At 34.6% G+C, this 23802-nt stretch overlaps 1 protein-coding gene and 1 non-coding gene across 9 annotated transcripts in view; both read left to right on the top strand.

The window, feature by feature from the left end:
* The window catches only part of MYCBP2 (MYC binding protein 2), a 271756-nt gene that overhangs the window by 181553 nt on the left and 66401 nt on the right, over window positions 1-23802 (top strand). For 6 of the 8 annotated variants that reach the window (XM_024753921.1, XM_024753923.1, XM_024753922.1 and 3 more), the window contains 7 exons: window positions 1876-1931; window positions 5194-5309; window positions 7350-7447; window positions 8402-8518; window positions 9251-9391; window positions 21021-21245; window positions 22100-22232. In XM_024753921.1, the coding sequence (XP_024609689.1) occupies window positions 1876-1931; window positions 5194-5309; window positions 7350-7447; window positions 8402-8518; window positions 9251-9391; window positions 21021-21245; window positions 22100-22232 (886 nt within the window). The remainder of the gene's footprint in view (window positions 1-1875; window positions 1932-5193; window positions 5310-7349; window positions 7448-8401; window positions 8519-9250; window positions 9392-21020; window positions 21246-22099; window positions 22233-23802) is intronic. The other 2 variants (XM_024753920.1, XM_024753924.1) reach the window with 2 other exon arrangements.
* On the top strand, window positions 7718-7790 carry TRNAG-GCC (transfer RNA glycine (anticodon GCC)). The gene has a single exon. It is a non-coding gene; the product is annotated as a tRNA-Gly (tRNA).

Genomic DNA, 23802 nt, shown 5'->3' with positions numbered 1-23802 from the left:
ATTATTCTTTTAGTTTCCTATGAACATACTTAGGTTTGTGTAATTTCTTTTGAAAATCTAGTTACCAGAACTGAATTCAGTATTTCAGGAATGTTCTGAGAGGCCCAGGTTAAGGCAGTTACAGAATACCATTTCCAAACTGTCTCTTTGAGATATTAATTCACGTTCCAGGAAAGGGGATTCTCTTATATCAGCCATTCACAGATACCGTGTGCTACCCAGTAGTGAACTAAATATGGTGGAGTATGTAAAAGTGAGATATGATCTATCCTTTCATTGTTAAATAGAATAATATGTATTTGAGGGAAATTGTTGGAGTAGAAAACCCATTGTACTGTGAATCTGGAAACTTGAGTTTTCCTGCTATTAACACCGTTGTAATCTTGTTAGACTTACCCTGAAATTGCATTTTCCTCACTTGGAACTTTTTAGTAGGTGACAGAAGCTAGGTCATTTCTAAATCACTTTCATGAAAATAGCGAGGGTGGGGCGAAGGAAGGGGGCTTGTGAGTGGTGTGGGTGTGCTTCTCTTTGCTGTAAGTATAGTAGTAGTTAGAAATGAATGAACAATTGGAGAACTTTACCTGAACCTTGAAAGGTTAATTTGGAATTGCTGCAGGAATGTAAAAGTATTGGAAATAATGCGACAAGTTTCATGTACCTACAACCCATTTTTATCTTTACATTTCACCAAACTCTTTCAGATCTTTTTGTTATTTCTGTTAAGAAACAGATTGTTAACAGTACAATTGCAACCCTCTGTAAACCCTTCTCCCTGGACCCATTCCCATCCCTTCCCTAGAGGTAACCACTGTCCTGAAGGTAATTAATGGTTCTTCTTCCCCAGATACATTTTTTTGTATTTTACTGAGTACAAATTAATCTATAAGGAATATAGTATTTAGAATTTTGTGTATTTTTCAGAAGTTTATAAAAATGGTATCATATGTACCCATCACTTTGCCAGTGTTTGTCCAACATTGTTTTTAAGGTTTAGTCATGTAGCTGTAGTGCATTCAGTTTATCTGCTTTGAAGTATTCCAGTGTATTACTGTTCCATAATTTGTTCATTCCTCTTCTGATGGGCATTTAGGTTGTTTCTAGTTTTTTTCACTACTGTAAATTGTATTGAAATAAACATCCTCGTATATGTCCCCTTTTGCACATGAGCGAGAGTTTTTCTAAGATATATATCTAGAAGTGGAACTGCTGGTTAGTAGGACATACCTGTCTTCAGCTATATTAAATATTGCCAAAATTTATATGCCCATGAGCAACATATCAAAATGCTAGGTACTTCATGTTCTCACCAGCATTTGGTTCTTACCAGCACAACTTGATGACTGGGATAGGATCATCTTGTTGTTTTAATTTGCATTTTCTTGATCCGCAGTCTAGTTGAGTAACTTTTCAAATGCTTATTGGCCTTTCAGATTTCCCTCTTCAGTGACTTGCCTTTACTCACTTTTCTTTTGTGTTGTTTCTGTCTTTTGTATTGATTTGTTCTGTATATATTATGGATTCATATCCCGTTAAGGTTAAATGAATTACTAATCCCCTTCTCCCAGGTGAAGGCTTAACTTCGCCATTTCTTTATAGTGTCATTGTTTTGGAGAAAGTTAAAATTTTAATGTGCTCAAAACATATTATCTTTTTCTTCTTCTGAATTTGTTGATGTTTTATTTGTTACATCTATGTCTTTAACACACCTAGAATTTATTTTTGTAAATGGTGTGATGTAGGTAATTGAGTTTTTTCTTTTTCTCCTGTATGGATAACCAGTTGTCTCAGCACCACTTATTGAATGTTCTATCAGTGCATTAGTTAAGAATGTTTCTAATGATTTTGTGATTCTTGCTCATCTCTTTCTTAAAGGTTTATGAAAATTACTCATTTGAAGAACTGCGTTTTGCATCACCGACTCCTAAGAGGTGAGGATCATTTTCTCAAAGCGTAGCCAAAACATGTGTTGCCAACTGCTTATAACTAAGATCACCCTGCGTTCCAACCTTATTTTCTATAAATAAATATAGGATTTAAAAATTCCTGGTAGAGATTTTTTTTTAACCTCCTTATTGGAGTGTAATTGCTTTACAATGTTGTGTTAATTTCTGCTCTGCAACAAAGTGAATCAGCTATGTGTATACATATATCCCCATATCCCCTGGTAGAGATTTACAACAGGTTTTATAATGTGTAGATTCACAGGTAGAATGTATTTATATTGAACTATAGTACTGCCAATATGTTACGTAATACTAAGGTAATAAAGAAATAACTAATAGCTAAAAGTATATAAATTGGCTTGTAAAACATTAGTTAGTTTGTTTTTTCTCTTTTTGTTTCCCTCTCTCCTTCACCTAATGAGTGGCAGAGCGATTTCAGTATATGTTGTATTTGTATTTTCAGTTATGAAGTCCTTTATTTTTAAGCCCCTGGGTAATTCTTTTAACTCCAGATTGAAGCAGATTTTCTGAAACAGAGTTTTTGGCTTACTATTTTAGTTGCTTGTTAGGAGAAGTACTTTTTAAAACAGTTGCTTGGAAAAACTTATTAGATGGATTGTACTTTAGACAGACCACCTCCATAGAATTTAGAAAAAGCTCTGAAGTGAATCTGAAACAGCATAAGTACTTGTATTTATCATATATCAATGACTTATTAGACATTAACAGGTTACTATGACTTTACTCTGGTACGTATGCAAAGGAGAGTTTTAATGCACAATCTAGAAAGTGTTCTGTCAAAATAGCGAAGTTTTGAGAATGTATCTTTGTCTAGGAATAGGGAAGTAGCATTTTGTCTCTGGCTTAGTTTTAGTTACAAAATGTCCATTCAGTGGAAGCATATGATTTTTGTAAACTAAATATGGACTCTGTAGGTATAGCATGTTAAATAAGAACAAATTGGCCATTTGCCAATAAATAGGTTTTTCTATGCTTTGGGCATTTTAAACTCAATTTTAAAAGTCTCTTGTCAAAGTGAATGCATTTATTCTTTCAGCAAATACTATTAGGCATCTACTCTGTGGAAGGCACTGGGATATTTCTATGAACAAGATAGAGACGGTGCTGGTTCTCATGGCAGATACATTTCTGTGGAGAAACAAACTATAAATAAGTAAACTACATAGTAATAATAAATAAGGGTATTTGATAGAGAGTGATGGGGATGGGATAGGTCACCAAAGTATTGGATGGCAGGGGAGGGCTGTTTGAGGAGGTGTTATTTGAGTGGAGAGCTAGATGGTAGTTGGTTGTGTACAGATTTGGGGAAGAGAAAATCTGGCTTAGATGGAGCTTGATGTCTTTGAGGAACAGAAAGTGGGGCTGGAGAATAGTGAGCAGGAAAGAAAATGGTGGAAGATGAGATCAGAGAACCAGGCTATGGCCATATTACATAGGGACTGGTAGGCTGTGTTAAGTTTGAGTTTTCTTGTAAGAAATTTATTTGGAGGGCTTTTAGCAGGAGAGTGATATAATCTGATTTATAGTTTTAAAAAGATCACTGTGGCTGCTCTCTGGAGAATGAATTTCAGGGGAGCAAGAGTGGGAATAGAGAGGTGAGTTAGAGACTCTAAGGTGGCTTGGACTAGCGGTGGAAGGGCCTTAGCGGTGGAAGTGAAGAGGGGGTGGATGGATTCGGGATATACTTAGAAGGTGAAGCCAACAGCCTGCTGCTACAATGAAATGGGAGGTGAAGGAAAGAGAAGATCCAAGAGTGAATGTAAGTTTCTTCAGCTTCAGCAGCAGGATAGATTATCCAGCAGAAGAGGGGTTTGCCAAGATTGGCCGGCCGACCCAACCAGGCATGTCTTTGTAAAGTCATATTAGAGCACAGCCTTGCTCATGAGCCTATGTATCATCTGTGGCTGTTTTTACACTACAGTGACAGAGTTAAAAAGTTGTGACAAAGACTGCTTGGCGCAGTAGACTAAAATACCATTACAGAAAATGTTACTGACCCCTGGTATCATGATTTTTATGAGGATCAAAAAGTCTGAGAAATGAGCAAGAGTGTTTTGTTTTGCTGGGTGCTGGGATTAGGAGGAAATAATAATTCTTCTTTGGGTATATTAAAATTGAGATGTCAAGATGCCTCTTAGTTATGCAAGTGGGGATATTTCCAGGGCAGCGGGAAATACCAGTTCGAAATTCAGGGGAGAAATAAATGTTTGAGTCATCTTTATACATATGGTATTTAAAACTGAGGAATGGATGACTGGTCAACTAGAGAGATGACACTGAAAGAAAAAAGAAGATCTAGACCCAAATCCTGGGGCATTCCATAAGTTAAAGGGTGCTCAGGAAAGGGAGAGCCAACAAAACACTGAGAAAGAATGGCCAGTGAGGTACAAGAAAAACCAGAAAAATGTTGCAGAAGCAAAAAAAAAAAGATTTTTCAAGAAAGGAGGAGTTGTCAGTTGTTATCAAATGCTACTGAGAGATTGCTGAGGATGAAGAAGCAATGATTGGATTTGGGGACGTGGTGGTCATTGGTGACTGTCACATGATCAATTGCAATGAAGTGTTGGGAGCAAAAGCCTAGTGAGGGTAATAAGCTTTGGAAGAGAATTGGAAATGAGGGAATGGAGAGTGATTGTAGGTAATTCTTTAGATAAGTTTTGCTGTAAATGGGAAAAAAGATATGAGACCATATTAGGGAAGGCTGTAATATCAAGGGGAGGTGTTTAAGATGGAGGATTCTGAGTTTGTATAGAAAGGAAAGAGAAATAGAAATGATCCAGAAAAAGTGGGAGAAATTGACGATGAATGAGAGACAGCAAGATAATCGCATCACAGAAGTGCTGACGGAATGAGATTCACAGCACAAATGGAGTGGCTGGCTTTGGACAAGACCCAGGACACTCCTTCCATTGTAACAGAAGGTAGAGGAAAATAGGTTTAATCTGATTGCAACTTTGAGGTTGTATCTGATTGCTTCTGTTTTTCACTGAAGAAAGTGATGAGGTCATGATCAGCTGAGAGTGAGGAAGACTGGTGCTAGAGGTTTGAGGTGAGGAGGAAAAAGTAAATTCAATCATGGAGAGTAGGAAAACGTGCTATGATAGTAGGATTGCTATTCATTGTGATAATACAATCAGAAATTTTATGTTTGCTGATACATGTTAATGATGATGTCAGCTGTTTAACCAAAAGTAAATGTTGCAGTACCCATCTTATTTCCTTTCAGACCCAGTGAGAATATGCTGATTCGGGTCAATAACGATGGCACTTACTGTGCAAATTGGACTCCGGGGGCTATTGGACTCTACACCATTCATGTTACAATCGATGGCATTGAAATAGGTATTTTTTTTTTTTAAGTTGTGAGTTACTTAGTGCAAAGAACTAGAATCAAAATCCTCTTTCTGTTCTAGTTTGTCCTTTAACATGTATCACAGACATGGACAGATTTCATAACTTTTAGGGGGCTTCATGTCCTCCTTTATAATGAGTACTTAATTCGTGCATTGTTAAGGTCTTAAAATGTTGTAATAATTTATGGGTCATTGTAGCCCTCATGATTCCTTCCCTGCATTCCCTGATGTGGCTGGTCAGGTTCGATCTCCTCCATGCTGTGTTATAACCATATTCATGCCTCATCTCCCTACCCCGTGGTATGTCTGTCTTCCCTTCCTGGCTGTGAGCAGACACCTCTTTCATCTTTGGATCTCCCAGTCTGGCTCAGTGCCTGGCGTATGATGGCTGCTCAATAAATACTTGCCGAAAGGATGAATTTTTTTTACCTACCACTAACTTTGAAAAATATACTGCTTTTCCTTTGGGCATTAATCTTTCTCTTTTCTTTATTTTTAAACTATCTGTATAATAGGACAATAGTAGGACAACAAAGCTCTAATAAGTGTTTATCAATATGAATTCCTTATAATACTATCTTTCCTAATGCTCCTCAAGCAAAAGGATTCCTATGATCAGGCAGATTTAGAAAGCCCAATATATTGTAGTCTCATCTTAGACATTAATACAATTCATATTATCATATTTGGGATTCTAAGAAGTCTTGAAATTAAGAATCCTCTCTAAATTTGTTTAATCCTTATCTTGAGAACCTTACATGTAGGGAAAAGGAGACAGGTTAGAGATAAAAGTAATACTGATTAACATTCCACCAAGATACCCTTTGGGAAACTTTCAGTAGTTTGTTTTTACAGTGAAGATAAAGAGGTACTTTACATTGTTGTAACCATAGATGTATAGAATATACATTAATGTAACTATAGGATCAGATATGTTAGATTCATCTATACCATCCTAGAGACACTTAGTGGCAGCCTTTGCTGCACTCTTTTATTTCAGCATATCTTTAAAGCCTTTAGTTCAGCAAACTTTCACTGGTTCTGGGCAAAACATTGTTCTAGGTAAGATAGTTCCTGGCAAGTGTTGAGAACTTACTGATGATTGTAAGATAAAACAGCCAAACAAAATCACATGAAGTAGAATATAAGTAGTGACGTGCAAGGGGCACACATTACAGCAGTTCAAAAGTGGAGATAGTCAAGAATGGTTTCTTCTTGGCTAATAGCGGGTAAAGGAAACTGATACAAAGTAGATAAGAAAAATCCACTTACATTTATTTTCTGGAAAGACACTGAAGAAAAAGATTCATAGTTACTTAGAATCATTCATTTTGTTCCCCACCTTTCTTAGCTTTCTCCAGAGGTGACCAAACTGTTAGTAGACTAGGATCTTGCTTGACTGCAGTCAAGGACAGATAATAATTCATTAGAATAAGGAGGATGATAATAGCATTTAATATATATCTAAAAATTTTTATACACACCTTACATATTTTATATATTTTTTAAAATCATTTCATTCTCACAGGATCTCAGTGAGATAGGTGCTATTCTCATCCCTATTTTATAGATTAAAAAAATGAGGCACAGAGAGTCAAACGGTTGGTGGCAGATGTGGGAACAGCCGAGTCTAACATGAGAAGCCCAGCTCTTAGACGCCATGCTGTGCTGCCTGTTTCTCATGAGATGATTGGTATAGATGACGAGTAGTGTTCCGATTGGGTGTTATGAGATAACGTTTGATCACACAAGGGTTTCTTGTTGATTATTTTGAATTTTTCAGTATTATTTTACATATTCCATAGCCCCTCCTCTTTTCCTTGAACCCCTGAGACACCCCTTTGGAATCTTAAGGTCATTTTTCAGATATTTCTCTCTTAGCTATTAAATATTAATCACCTTAAGAGGACAGAATTCAGATATTTGTTTTAATTGTTTAAAATAGCCTGTGAATGTATATTAAGTTAGGTTTAAGGGTCCTCCCTCCCTTGTGTTCTCAAGTGTTACAGTTCCCTTCCTTTTCTTACAGATGCTGGCCTCGAAGTAAAAGTAAAAGACCCGCCGAAAGGGATGATACCGCCAGGAACTCAGCTGGTCAAACCAAAGACTGAGCCTCAACCAAATAAGGTTAGGGTAGAATGAAATCAGAGCATGAACTGGTCTGAGATTTATTAATTTTCTTCATTGATGCTTCAAGGTAGCCATCAAACACCTCATAGTTTACTTTATTTCAGTATTCAAATTCTAAGTATTCCTAAATGAACTTGAACAATAGTTCATGGTAATTCTAATCATTTCTCAATTGTAGAACCTGTACTTTTTGGTTTCTTTGTATAATGCTATAGTAATTTATAGGTCTTGTGTATTTTCCGTTATTGAAAGTTTACAATTGGGACTTCCCTGGTGGTCCAGTGGTTAAGACTCTGCACTGCCAATGCAGGGGGCCCAGTTTCGATCCCTGGTCAGGGAACTAGATCCTGCATGCTGCAACTAAAGATCCCGCGTGCCGCAACTAAGACTTGGTGGAACCAAATGAATAAATAAAAGCTACCCTTTAAAAACAAAAGTTTACAATTCACAAAACGTCTACCGAAATTGAGTGTATAAAGTTGACAAGGTTAACGTATCTTGTGCTGTTAAAAGAAAAAATTCATTTCCTAACATCTAAAGAGTAAACACTATAGGAATTTTAGTAAACTACTTATTAAAAATGAAACGTGGATAATAGAATTTATATACCTTCCTGAAAGGAAAAAAATGGCTCTTTTCTCCTTTTTATCATGTCTTCAAAGTTTAGAAAAGAAATTATAAATGTATATTAATAATTTTCTTTTTTTCAATAATTTTTACACATTTTGAAAAAAACATTTTTTTTAAATGTTGTTTTTATAAATGTTTTCTCTTGTTGTTTTTATAAATTAACCACTGTTATTTGCACAGGGAAACCAGCTACAGATAATTTTGGAAACTTTCCCAGAATTATACTTTTAATTCTGCTTAATTTTCTCTCTTACCACTTACTTATAAGGTCTCTGTTCTGTGATTTCCCCTGTATCACCTGTCTGTCTTTGCCTTTCTCAGGTTCGAAGATTTGTGGCCAAGGACAGTGCAGGGCTCCGTATCCGTAGCCACCCTTCCCTTCAGAGTGAGCAGATAGGCATAGTGAAGGTCAATGGAACCATCACTTTCATTGATGAGGTAATTTGTAAGGAAACACTTGGTAATAAATTTTGGACAGAAAGTTTTTGCATTGTTTGCACAGTGTAAGTTTACTAAATTGTTTGTTAGAATGTGTTTTAAGCAGTTTGGGTAGTGTTTGGGAAATCATTTCACAGAATTTCAAAATTCTGTTCATTGAGTTTCAAACATTGCATTCATTTTTCTTTATCAATAAAAAAGTAACTAAAATTATATTTTTAGCATAAAAGGAATTCAGTTAACATGGTAGTCAGAGCCTGTACAAGGTTTCAATGAAAATGAGTACAGTTTTTCTTGAATTTTTAAAATGTGGTTTGTTTTTGAATGTGTTTATTATATTGCCTTAACTTTGGACAGTACATTTTTCTAATAATACAGTCAAGTAACTTCCAATTATGAAAATCTAAACTGAGGGAAAGAAAGTCTTAAGTTCTTTTGGGAAACATCTGATTTTATGTTTGAAATATTTATCTTAAAGTGTGATTTTTTGGTGTGCTTTTTACTCCTAAGTGACATTGTTTTTTTACAATCTCACCATGTGAATTATCATGTTGCTTGGCATTCCCTGCTGGTTTTTTCCTTAAAGGTTCTCCCATTCTTACCTTCTGCAAAAACTAGATGCTTAATCTCCATGTCCAGCATTATTTGCCTGCTTTGTAGCCTTTCAGACCTTGCTACCCTCATAGGAGTTACAGGAGGGCGTGGCTTGTTTGTGTTGCGTGTATTCCGTAGATCCACAATGATGATGGTGTGTGGCTGAGGCTGAATGATGAGACGATAAAGAAGTATGTTCCTAACATGAATGGTTACACTGAAGCCTGGTGCCTCTCTTTTAATCAGCATCTTGGGAAGAGTCTTCTGGTCCCTGTTGACGTAAGTAAAAGGCGGTTTTAAAAAGCTTTCTAGGTATACTCTGTCCTCATTACAGGGCTTTCTTTAATTAAGGCTTCTCAGTTCTGAGGTAAACCACAACTAAATAACTTTAAGTGCTTGAATTCTGAGAGTTTCTGTGTAATAAAGAGAGAGTTTGGCAAGGCTAAGGACCTTACTACTTACTATGATCCATCACAAGCAGGAAGTAGTAAATTAAAACTAGGCCTGCTGAATTCCTTACACAGAGGTAGGGAAAGAGAGCGGTTACATTTTTTTTTTCCCCTTTCTTATTCACACTACTGTTTGGAATGAATTCCAAACTAAAATTTAAGAATTCAGTGTTACTATCCATTTCAGAAATATGTATAATGTATTTTTTTTATGTTGGCATTTTGTAATTCTGTGTTGCTTAAGTTTGAATCTTTTCTTTCTTGGCATGTGATACTGCTGTGTTAAAATAAGGTGGATTTTTAGACTTGTGGTGCTGTAGTGTTCTCGTTGAAGTTAAATCTTAGTGTCTGAGAGAATTCACTGAGCCTCTTTGACAGTGCAGTAGAATACTTAGAGTGTTCAAAAGTTTTCTATATCACTAAATATGATAGGAACCCACAGCTCTTTTTATAACTTAAAGAGAAATATATGATTTTTTTCTTTTTCATTTCCATCAAATGTATTCCTTGTGACACTGCTAATGAATAGAACAGGTAAATTTCTATTTTGAAAAAACCTTAGTGTTTTAAACAGTTGAATTTCTTAAAAATCAGTATATAAAACTAGCTCTTTATATCAAATCATTTAATATATTGTTTGTTTTTCTCCTTAATAGTTCAGAGTAATGTTCTCCAAAGGGGTGTATACAAGATGATTCTTTGGGAAAGAAAATAACAGAACTTCTATTTAAATTTATTGATTTCATTCTTTTCTCTCTTCCTTTGTATATGTTTTATAATAGTACAGTGGGGAGAGATGTATCTGTCTATATACCTTTTACAAATAGATGCGTGATAAAGAAAGTTTGGAGAGTGTTGGTCTACTGCTTTTTTGATTTTTTTTTCATCTGTGGCTCGAAAGTTGGCCTTAAATGGTTTGAACCCACCTCTCATTATGGTAACCAAATGTTCTTCAGGATTACGAAAATGATATTTTAAATGAGATAATTATAATAGCCATTTTGTTTATGTCATTAACAGCATATTTTTAAAATTTTGACCAATTTAGAGTTTTGTGTATTTTAAGGCCCTAATAAGGCATTATATTAGATTATATTATCTTTACTACCTTCCCCACTTCAAAATTTTCTTCCTAATTCCTTTGTTTGCTCATTTGAGGAGGTGGTTTTGGAAGAGGAAGATATTCACACAGATAGAACAAGAGAATAAACAAAGGTAGAAAGGAAGAGCAAGAAGTGTGCTGTGTGTTGAAGTTCTGAATCCCATGGCTTCATTTTGGACCACTGCTGTTCTGTTATTTGATGCTTTTAAACTCTAGCCAAGAGACAGTTTTTAGTAGGCAGTCTTGAGGTCAGAGAGAGAGGACATAATAAAGGTAAGAGGGAACGCTAAATGGAGTGAGCCGTACAAATACTCATTGATGGCTTTTCACTGGTATTGAATGAGGAGATTATCACCGACTTATTTGAAAAATCTAGATGAAGAATATTGAAGATAGAAAGTAAAATGAAGTAGTTTTTGGTATTTTCTAGCTTGTCTTTATGTTGAAGAATGACATGAGTTCTCTTTTAATGTTAAGTAACTCAGAGTATCTGGTATCATTAAGAAGGCTGAGGTTTTTCTGGTTCCTTTATTTCAAGGATGGTAGTGACTTGAGATCCTTACAAATTAAAGGAAAGATGCCAGTAGAAAAGGGAGACATTAAAGATGTAGATAAGAAATCTGAAGGCTGAAAGAGGAGGAGAAAATAGAATTGAGGGCACATTGGAGAGTTGTTTCTGTGAAGGAGGAGGGGGTATGTATGGCAGTGGGTAAGTTTTTAGGGTTGAGGGAGGAAGGGAAGAGGTTGAAGGAGACCGTGATTTCCATATAGAAGGGAGAAAAGTCATCTGTTGAGACTGAAACAATTGAGTTAAGCTAGAGAATTTTAAAATGCCATAAAGATTTGGAGTAATGTTTGAGAGAAATAGGAGCAGGATCTGACAAAAAATTACTTGCTTGGGGATTATTGGGCCACTAAGGACCCAGTGGGACCACTGGATAGATCCATTCTGGATACCCTTCCTCTCCCATGGCCCTAAGTATCCAGCATTAAAGGAGCCAGGAAAACAGATGATAGCATTGGCTGGAATTTCCTGAGCTGCTATGACAGGAAAATAGGGACAAAAGGGAATTTCAGATGCTGATGAAAGAGCAATTGAGATCACCAACTGTGGGATCCAGCCTAAGGTGGAAATGTGAAAGGACAAATGGATGGTCCAGGGGACTGGAGGACTTAATAAAATAGAACAATATAGTGAGTGTGCTATACTTGAAGAGCTGGAAGGAGATAGGCAATTTTTGTGATAACATAGCATATTTGAATTTGATTTCATACTTAGAGCATTTTATTGAATGAAATGGCTCATTAATATGGCTGTGAGAGGGCAGCTGAAGTATGTTGGAAGTAAAGGTCATTGGAACTGCCCAAGTCTAAGAACTAAAAGGCTAGGCAGTTGGATGATATCCACATCGACACGAAGACATACCAGTGATGGCAACACTGTGACCTGCAAGGTTTGAAAGAGAGTTTGTGTACGAATGGAAGAAAAGTCCCATTAGATACAATATAAAGTCATGGGACAAATGGGAATAAGTAGATGTTGGATCAGGAAGAAGCCTATAGTAGTTTTGGTATAAAAAGAGAACAGGTAGATGACATAAGGGTTTATATTTTATGTGGTGACCAAAGAGGACAGAGGGGATGTGTAACAACTGGCCTAGGGCTTCAAATAGATCTGGTATAAAGTTGCTTCAATGAGGGTGTTATATGAGGACCCACGGAGTCAGAGCCTGGCATAGGCAAGAACAGGCTAGTTTTCCAATTTTAGCAGTACTCGGGCCTCTCACTGTTGTGGCCTCTCCCATTGCGGAGCACAGGCTCCGGACATGCAGGCTCAGCGGCCATAGCTCACGGGCCCAGCCGCTGCACGGCATGTGGGATCTTCCCGGACCGGGGCACGAACCCGCGTCCCCTGCATCGGCAGGCGGACTCTCAACCACTGCGCCACCAGGGAAGCCCCAAGGTTTTGATTTTAAGGACCAGGACAGGCCTCTCATACAGTCAATAAGTTTTTAATGAGTACCTTACTCTACAGGGCAGAGCATGATAGGACATAGAGGGGATAATGATTCCATCTCATCTCCTCAAGGAACTAATAGAGCTAAACAAACGCATCTTGCTGCTTCTTCCCTTTACATCTCTTACTTCATTTACTACTAGAAGAATGCTGGCCACCTATTCTCCCTTTTTATACTTCAGTTCGTTTGTGAGTAGATCAACTATAAATTATGGCTAACCATTGTGAAACACTACTCAATTAAAAAAAGAAAGCTAGGAGATTGGAAATAAAATTAGAAATTATCGAGGACTAATGCCACTAACTTAAAGAGATGCAAAAATACCAAAAAGTTGCCTTGAGCAGCCCTTAACATCAACCTCTTCAGCCTTTTCTAGTTACAACAATTTTGTATTCACATGAGTGCATGTACCCTATTTGGAGCCTGACTCAAACAGACTGTTGGAGAGAATGGGGGTAGGGATTGGAAATTGAACGCTGACTAAATATTTGATGAACTATTTTTTTTTTAAAGATTACCATAAATAGTCATATTTAGAATGAGCTTTAGAATGATTTTTGTTGCACTGTCTTATTTATTTACTCATACTGTAGAACTATCATTTTCATTGTAGATAAGTACTTTAGCTAAATTTTGGCCTACCTAGCAGTAGTTCTATTTAAACATCATTACTTTACTAAGAAATAATCACATCCTAACTTAGTTCAAATATGACTTTAACTGTGTTTTAGTACTTTAGTAATGCTCTAGTTTAGAGATTAAATAGCATTAGACATCCATATTATGACTATGTCTTTTTTAGAATATTTTTAAATCAAAAAATATTTTTTACATCAGTGGGTAGAATAGGGATAAATATGAAGAGTGCAGATTCTTTTTTGTGAGGTGCTCACAAAAGGGGTGTTGCCCCTTTTAGAACACACTGTTTAATTTTACATCTTAGAGTCTTTCCTCATGTTGTTTCATTTGTCTAAAATGCTTTTGCTTCCATTTTTTTTCTAACTTTTCTAATATTTTCCTAATTGGCCAGGCTCAAAAGTTTCTGTCAACGTTTCTCATCCCTGTACATCCCAATAATGCTGTAGTTATCAGTTCATTAATTGTTCACTCAGCATATATTTATTGAGTCCTTATTATGTACCAGATACTAAGCTGGGAAATAGGTGTTGGGTGGAGAGGCAAAGGGGAGGGATACAAAATAAGTAAGTGCAGTTCTTGATCTTGGGGTACTCACTATGTAATGGGATAGACATACAATATTCAGATAATTAAGTTGCATTGTGTTAAGTTATAGAGTGACTTTACTTAGGAGGTGACATTTGAGGAAATCTTAAAGAAAAATTGCCAGGACAAAGTAAAGTAATTTCACATTAGAGAGTCAGATGTCCAAAGTTATGGACGCATGCTATGTATGGGGACTAAAAAATGGTCAATACGTGTGAAGCAAGAATTGAGGGTAAAAAGCATATAAGTACTGGGGAAATTAGCTTTTTCTCTCCTTTCTCATGTAGCACTTTGTCTGTAAAAGCGGAAAAGGCTTATAAATGTCTTTCTCCAACTACCCATAATGTTTAGTTTGGATTTTTTTTGGTCTTTAGCCCATTTGTATTTATATACCTCTTATTTCTGTTAAGCTGCTCAAGGGTTGGGGCTCATTTAGAATCCCTTCTTATATTTTTTCTTCCAAAGTGTTAAATATTACATTTTGCTTGTGGTAGGCTTTCAACATTTGTTAAATACTAAATTTTAGTTCTTGGCATTTGGCAGGATCATACTGCTTAAAATAATTTCTGACCCTCTTATGCTCCATATCTTAATTCTCTCATTTAATTTTCATTGTGCCCCTTCGATGTTAAGTTTTTATCATTCTCATTTTTCCAGTGACAGAAGAGAGCTATTCTCCCAAGATCATAAGTAGTAAGTAGTGGAGCTAGCTCTGGAACTCCAGGTGATGTGATTCCAAAGCCTATTTTTTTATGTTTAGTCTACCTTAATCTAGTGGAGCCATGAGGATAAATAGTTATAAAAGGATAAAGTAAATCTAGCTATAAGAATCATATTACTTTGGCTAGAACTCCACAATTAAATAAGTATGAATACTAATAACCTTAATGGCTGAATGAGGATGAATATCGTGATGTATGTTGAAGGTATACCTGGGGAAGGCTGATTTTAAATTAAAATTCTTAAGATTTGGAAACTACAAATGGAAGCCAATAGAATGTTTCAGATAACCAAGGAAAATATGTTTAAAAAGAGAGAGAAAATCAGTTATGCACATGACCTGGGAGACATTTGACTGCCTATAATAGAGCCTAAATTTTTTGGAAGCAAGTTTGCTTCTAAAGTAGGAGATATTACTGATCTGAAACTTATAGGCCCAGTTCTTTGGATTCTTTGTCAAAAATGAGGCCTTTTAACATTGTGAATGAGGTTGAGTGGTAGAGAAAGTTTGTATCAAGGAAAGTAGATGATACCTCATTAGAAGTATTCAAAGATATCTTTATAATGCCCATATTATCCAAATTCTTGCAGAAGCAACTTGAGTCTACGAACACGCCGTGCAATTAAACAAACCACTTTCCACCTCCTTAGGCTGATTGGTGTTCACATATAGAAAGTAGGCTGATTTTTCTGAATTTGGGGGCTCTGAAGATTTGGGGGAGAGATGAAGGAAAAATATCATTTGGTATTCTCTCTTATAACGTTACTCAGGGTAATTGGTAAAATTAGCAAATGTTTCTTGCATTTTATGTCAGTTTCATTCTTTCGGGATACCTAATGATGCCTGATAGTCACAGCTTTAATATACCCCAAATTTCTTGATTTTGTCTCGTTAATAAATTTGTGTGTATATGTATGCATAACCTGTTTTTCAGTCCTACTAAATACTAAGTATTTACTTAATACACCATTAGTAAATATGCTGTCCTTAGATGGTTATCAAAAGCTTCGTTTCATACTTTAGCTTGATGTTTAAGTTTCCTAAACAGAATGGAATTAAGGCTTAAATTCCATTTAAGCCTCTATTAAAATAACACTATAATTGTTTGTATATATGCTGTGTTTAATTTCTCTGAGATATTTTATCTTTTTCACTTTAAAATTGGCAATTTTTAACTCTGTGATCATCCAGCACAATGAAACAATTACTATCTTTTTTTTTTCTTTTTTTTCTTTTGCGTGAGCATTTGGCATGTTTGGTCATGTATTTCTCCATTAAAATTATTCGCTTATTTGGTCTCTTCTCTGCCTTGAAAGATTATTGTCTTAGAGTTGCAATTTGGTGCTCATCAATTTAGTTAGGTTTTTAGCATGCTTCAGTTTCTAATTTTCTTGACAGAACTTTTTTGCCTTCACAATAGTCTTTGAGAATAAAATGATTTAGATTATTGTAGATATGTGTGTATTTGTATATGTGTGTGTATATATATACATACACTTTTACATACATATATAGTGGTGTTCATATTATTCTATAAAATTATACAACATGAAAGCTAATTTATATATTTTAATAGTGAGAAATTGAGACTTTGGAGAGATTAATATTTTCATGAATGTTCGTGTCATTAGACTAAACTTTCCTAAATTTTTGAAAGAAAACTATGCAAGTACATTTTAATTTTAAACTCCAGTTTTCTGTCTGGTGCTTTTCTGATACTTGATAAATGCAATCTTATTAGGATAACACATTTTAAAAATAATCTTATAGTAAACCAGTGTAGAAAGAATTTTCTACAAATGCAGAACAAAAGCAAAAAAGAGTCAAATTTGAATCCACATATAATTAACATGTACAAAATTGATTTTATTGGCAATTTGTTACCATGGTTAGCAGTTACATCACTTTAAGGTATCATTGTATATGTTAACTCATGTCCTCAGACTGAGGAAACCCTTGAGTTTGCACATTGAAATAAAAGAGAGGGAATTCCTTGGCAGTCCAGTGGTTAGGACTCCGCGCTCTCACTGTCGAGGGTGCGGGTTCAGTCCCTGGTCGGGGAACTAAGATCCCACAAGCTGCATAGCACAGCAGAAATTTTTAAAAAATAAAAATAAAAGAGAGATACAAGCTTTAAAGTTGTCAGTCACCACATTGCTTCTTTATTCCTAACTCATCTGCATTGCTTTTTACAACGCTTTTCACATTGCTTTTGATGCTCGAAAAATTTATGCTAAAAAATAGAATATGCTAAAAAATATTAATATTGTTTTATGTCAAAAGGTTTGCACCGCTATTCTCTGCAAAGGAGAAAAACCATTGAGCAAATACTCCACAAATTCTTACATACTTGGATGAACCAGTAAGGACATCTTTTTCCCCCCAAAATAGCATTTCAAAATACTTTGCAACATGTTTCCACTTCACCTAAAGAGAAAGTGCCCCTGTCTGCTGTCTATTTTTAAATGTGAAGGGGGCTTTGGTTTTTTCTTTTGTTTTGCATTTATCTGTAGGCACACTAATAGAAGCTCATTTTTTTTCTGGCTTTTATATGTTTTATATTTCTGTATTAGCATATATGTATGTATATGGGTCTGTATCTACATCTGTCCCTACATGTACATACATGAGGAAAATACAGAACTGGAGAATATTAAATAAATTCTCATTATCTAAAATGGCTTACAGTTGGTTGGGAATTGTGTTGTTTCTTTTGTGCTGAAGTCTTGGATAATGACAACTTCCATTAACATTTTGAATGTCCTCTTTTGTGTATTTATATAAGCAGTAAAATTGTGTAATTGCTGGTTTCTGGAACGATTTTAATTTCCGATCAAATAAATATGTTCAATAGGATGATATGTCTATGTAAATGTATATCATTTTAATTTTTATGAAAACATTTTGTGAAAATGTTGATTTTTCTGGGACCATGTTGCTGTGAATTGGTTGTTCTGTAACAAAATATTTTTAGACTCTAAAGCAGAGATCCTAAATGCTCTGTGCATTTCCTAAGCTTTGAGATGGAGAAAACTAGGTCTGCCTTTTGATAAAAGTTCAGATTGTATGCTTTTTCTCTATGCTTTTCTTAACAAATTTGCTAACAGCTTTCAGTAACATTTCCAAGTGACTGTTTTCTCATTTATAGAAGAGAGCAAAATTGAAAAATGACTTCGATTTTTTTTTTCTTTTTGACTTTTTTTGTACTTTAAACAGAGATAACGAATTCACATATACTACATGCCATTATTATTCATAATAATATTTGCTCTATCTATACAATCTCTGTTAGTCACATTTTCTTTATAAAACAGCAGACTGTCTTCTGTCATAAAAGAAATCTGGCTTGTACTGGAATAGACACATCATCATTTAAGGGAGTTTGAAGGTGTCCTTCTTGCACTGACTGTCTTAAGGTTTAAATCAATGTCTGGCTCTTAATTGTAGTAAATGGCATGACACACTATATCCATGGAGAGCTTTTGACAAAAACTTATGTATCGGAATTTCTTTGCTGTGTGGTTTACTCAGGTGGCTTCAGTTTCCCTTTAGTGAAATAATATTCCAGTGCTGGTGCTAGAGTATAGAACATTGTTGTTACTGTGAACGCATCTTCTGCAGATGATATCCTGTTCCCTTTCTTTGTTGATATTTTTCTTTCTTAAACTTTATTGCTCAGAATATCTTTAATGCTAGCCAAGGAGTCAGGGATTTGGACGTATTTTCATGGACTTCCAAAGCTTTTTTCCCCCAGGTGAGTTAACTGTAAGGAACAGTCATACATTATTCAGGTATTTCAGCTTGTATAACAAATTTTACATTGTATCTTTGAAGCCTTTACTTAAGATTAATTTAAAAAAATTTCTTTTTACAAAAATCGATCTATACAGAGTTCTGCAATTGAGTTTCCCCATAAACCTTGCCCCTCTAATTCTGCCAAAGACTGTATTACTAGTGTAAGTTCAACTTTTACTTGACTTCAAATTTGGTATATCTGACTTTATGACTAGCTTCTCCAACAATTATATACAGGTCTAGCTTTTTCAGAACTTACTTATTTAGGTGGGAGCGTTCCAACCCTATGGCTCTTCTGTTTTTTTCCTAGCCTTGCACAGTGGCCTTTTGAATGCTGGGGTGGGATTGCAGGGAGCAAAAATTAACATTGCAGTTCATCAATTTCATGTGCTGGTGCCCAGGTCTTAAATTTCTGTATAGAATAAAACATGCATTTTAGGATTTCTTGAGAATAACAGACACAGTTCTGTGACTTTAGGTCTATCAGTTCTTTTTATACTGTTTAGTATTAAGAAAAAGGATAGACTTTGCTGTGCATTTATTAATTTATATAGTTTCTTTAACTAATCAATAAAGTATTAAATATTTTAGGACAGTTCTCCTATATTGCCTTTCAGTGAATAACTTGCAACTATTATAATTATTATTAGTGTTTGCCAAGACTTTTCTCTCACTGTTACCCTGAGTGGTCAAATTGGAAATATTGTTATAACTTAATTAAATGCTCGAGATGTAACATTAAAGACCAGTGAAATTGTTTTTTCACTAAATCTGTGAATACTTGTTTAGTTTTTACATCATGCCATGTAATTTTTAAAAGATCATTTGTACAGATGACTAATTTGACTCTTCCATCTATGAAATAACATCATGTATTTGCTAAAATTGATCATTCACAATGACATTTTTAAATATTTACTGAAAATCTCATGAGTAAAACAGCACAATTTAAAGTTTAGACCTTACTCTCCATTTTTATTTTGAGTGCTTTCTTTGTATTCATATAGTTGTACACATATATAAATTTTTACAAATATGCATGCATGGGTATATAAAATGCATATTTTATTTTAGATTGTAAATCTAAATTTTTCAGGTACTTAAAATTCTCCTTTCCATTAAATTGCCAATATATAAATAAGGAATGTTGGACAAATACGGTACAGTAATTATAGTAAATGTAAATAAATACTGTCCGTAGTACGTATTTGTGTAAGTAAAAATCGATGATTATTCATCACCACAATGAAATTTATAAGATATTATGTGAAGGTTAATAATGGATTAAAAATTTTTTCTGACCAACCATATATTAAATTAAAGTCACAGGTACGGAGAATTCTTGAATCCACATTTTTTTAACCTTATGACTTTATTTTTAATTTTCCACTATGTAATGGACATTTCTTTTGGAATGAGACTACTCATAGGGATAGAGCTATTCAGTAATATTTTATCTTGCATAATGTGTTAGTGGGTTTTTTCATTTTTATCCTATTTATAACATAACTAAATATTAAGTTAATTTTAACCTAATGTGTGAATAAGTGTCCCATTATGATCTTTTACTGTATTTGAATAAAGCAATTTGTAGAGTCTATATTGCTGTATTTAAAAATGCAGTTGAAGTCTGTTTTAAAGAAGTAATAATGACAGTGGAAGAATTTCCAGTGTAGTACTTTCCTTCACATTTAATTGGGAAAAAGAGCAAATATGGGAAGGTTATTATTTCTCTTTATTGCATTCACGTAGGAAGTAATTTCATCACAGCATTCAGATTCAACAGGAAATTTAGGGCATGTTCCTTTCTTTCATTTTAGAAGTGACTCTTTTATATCCAAATGTATTATATTTATATATAACCACATCTTTAATGTTAATCTCTCCGCTCTACTAAAATATAATCATCTTTTTCTGTTAAAAGCATTAGTATATCACTGTTTAACAATGGTCTAGCAAATCTAACAAGGCATTTTTATTTGTACTGTATTAAGAAAGTGTGAGTTGTTAAAATTCTATAAGCATTCTTATTTCATTCATAACTAGTAAATATTAACATGTAGCTATATTTCATGCACATTTTTTCATCATTGTTATCTCTGTTTATAGATGAGTCTCCAGAATCTTCATACCTATTTTCTCTATTAATAGTTATAAACAAAAGTACAAGGAAATGAAGGTTTAGACTTTTTAACCCACACCGACAGGCAGTAATGCAGTAATAATGATTCAAAATTATTCAGTTGTGGTTCATATAGTAAATTATTTTTGTTTATCCTACTGTTAAATATTTCACTAAAAGATAAAAGTAAAATCAAGTACTACTGTGTTTCTCTAATTATGGTGGACAGAAGCTAGAGGTTCAGTTCCTCTCCTGCTATCTTTTCTTCTCTTCAGCTCTATTTTAAATATTGTTCAGAAGTGAATAACTGAAAGATTCTTTAATAGTAGTATTAACCAACCCTTGAGCTATCTTTGGATACGTGTTCTTTTTCTTAATTGATGCATTATGGACTTGCTGTAAAAGCAATTAAGAAGGATGTTGAAAGTGATAATAGATTGTATTTTGTTTACTTTGTTTTCCTATTCAAATTTTCAGGAACCTAAAACTAGTACTGATGACTTTTTCAAAGACATAAACTCCTGCTGCCCACAGGAAGCAACAATGCAAGAGCAGGATATGCCGTTCTTGCGAGGAGGGCCAGGCGTGTACAAGGTAGTGAAGACGGGACCTTCCGGTCACAACATCAGAAGCTGCCCTAACCTTAGAGGTATCCCAATTGGAATGTTAGTTCTGGGAAACAAAGTCAAAGCAGTGGGAGAGGTATGGATTCTTGTAGCTTCATGACTTCTAAGATATTTGTTTTTAATATAATACAACCAAAGCATCTCTTTCTTCCAAAGGTTGCCATTTCCATCCCAGGTCTTTAAATGTTAATGTTCTTTATCTTTACCTGTATTGAAAATACTAATGCAATTTTTCTGTGCTTCTTTTTTAATAATTTTATTCTCATAATTATCCTTGTGAAAACAATATTTATATAACAAAGTGATTTGTATTGTATATATAAATGTTCAGTATTTGCAAATATCTTTTCACTATTGCAAATGTGTACTGTACTGTCATGGATGAACAGCACTTTGAAATATTTGCTATGAATCAGTTTGGAGATGTGTTATATTCAAAGGGTTTCATTTCTTCGTTCCCATATATGGGTGTCACTGAAGTCCTGAGCAAATAACATTACTCTTTAGTCAACTGTGGCATTTGCCTCAGCTGATGAGCTTAAAGATGTAGTGTGTCATGCTATTTCTCAGCGTCAGGGTTATTTTCAAGTTGCATTTTAGGCACTACCAACCTAAATAATAGAGAGTATGCTGTGTTAGGACATTTCAGGTGCCAAACAAAGAGCCGTGTGTTTTGGGGTAGCATTTAAAATTATTAAGGGATTATCCTGTGCCTTAAAAAAATATTTTTACTGATGTCATCAGTGAGCATTATTTTACAAGACTGTTTATTGATTTCTGTCTTACCTCAGGCTGTGGTCTTAATTTCAGAAACTAATTTGATGATAGAGATTTATTGGAATAATTACTCACTTAAACTTTTTGCTGGTTTTCAGCCTGAATGCCCTGAAAGAATCAAGCCAATCAATCATGCTTTTTGTTATGTACTAGGTAACCAATTCTGAAGGTACATGGGTGCAGCTGGATAAGAACAGCATGGTAGAGTTCTGTGAGAGTGATGAAGGAGAGGCATGGTCCTTAGCTAGAGACAGAGGCGGAAACCAGTACCTCCGACATGAAGATGGCAAGTTGGCTTAAATTTGTGATTTATTCCGATTTACCTTTGCAGTGCAGAAGTTTAAACTGTACTGTATTTCTTTTGTTGTAAAGAGCTTTTTTGTGTGTTTACTTTTTAAGTAAAATCAAAACTAAAGGTTTAAAAATCTTGCAATTGTTAAAATTCCTATGTAAAATACATAGGTACTAAATGAATACACATAAAAGAAGAGAATTAGAAGGAAATGTGAAACATATGAATTGGTCTTTGTAAAACATACTTTTTATTTCATTAATACGAATTTAAATGATAATTCTTCTGTGCCAGTTCGGGACTAAACCTTTTACTCTTTCTACCACTAAATGGAAGTTCAGTTTTCAAACCACTGATTGTAGTACTTCTCCCAGGCAATTTCATTCTATTGAATTCTGTCTCAGGAAAGGAGCATTGAATATATGCTTAGCTTCTTCTGGGGGATTCCTATTTTGTTGTTAGAGTTTCAGCTTTAAACTTTATTTTACCGTTTTTCAACAATGATCTCCTTTAATAAAAGATTTTCCTTTTTATCCTCTTCTCTTCATTCTCCTGGTGGCGAAATCTTGTTCAGACCATGTCATCACTTAGGTGAAGCTTTAACTGATTCTCACAGAGTGAAGAGTTACCTCTCATCCTAAAGAACTGAATTCACCACTAGAACAAAACTGATACTATATTGAAGTTAATTTTTATTTCTTCGTACCCAGATTGTGAGTCCCTTGTGGACAGGCAGAGGTTTTTTATCTTTGTATTCCTAGTTCTAAAGCAGTTTTCGCACATACTGGTTGCTCACTAAGTTTTCTAACTATACAGGTTGAGTCACAGAAGTATTAGTTAGGACATCACAATGAGTGGATAAACCAAACATAGACTTTTCTACCAAACCCCAGAATTTATAGGAGAGGGTCAGACAATTAAATGAATATGCTTCTTTATCCAAAAGAGTATAAAGTTAAAATAACCATTATCCAAGAGGTAATATAACCATAGTATATAAATAGATTCAAGAAAGGTTTGGAACTTGTGTGAATGACAGAGTACGTTTAGATATATTAACATGGTACATTAAACATTCTCCCCTTTTTCCCCACAGCAAGCCTTTGAGATTAGTTATATAATCTTCATTTTACATTTCTAAGCTCATAGAATTTAAAATGACTTGCCTATGGTCATACCACTGGAAACAGGGCAGGTGAAAGACTTGAGCCAGAACCTTCATTCATATTTCAAATGCTGTGCTCATTACACCACACTGCATCAGTAATCCACTGAACCCAATTTGAGAACCTACTTCCTCCCTTGTCTTTACAGACCAGTTTTTCTTAGTCAAAGATGATGTCATCATAAAATAATATCCTGAGATGGTAGAACTATTCTTCATTATGTTTTGAAAAGCAAAAGTCTTCATTTCATGTAAATCAGACATTTTACAAAACAACTTTCCCATTTACAGTATACTTGCTACATATATAATTATTACGTATTCATAAATTCTTAAACATTTTCATTATATAGGGATATTCAGATATAAATGATAATAACCTAAAGCGAGATCAGCTTT

The sequence above is a fragment of the Neophocaena asiaeorientalis genome, unplaced genomic scaffold, assembly GCF_003031525.2.
Source record: "Neophocaena asiaeorientalis asiaeorientalis breed wild unplaced genomic scaffold, Neophocaena_asiaeorientalis_V1.1 scaffold212, whole genome shotgun sequence".
NCBI lineage: Eukaryota > Metazoa > Chordata > Mammalia > Artiodactyla > Phocoenidae > Neophocaena > Neophocaena asiaeorientalis.
The sequence above is the reverse complement of the archived record's forward strand: the minus strand, read 5'-3'. Positions and strand labels throughout refer to the sequence as shown.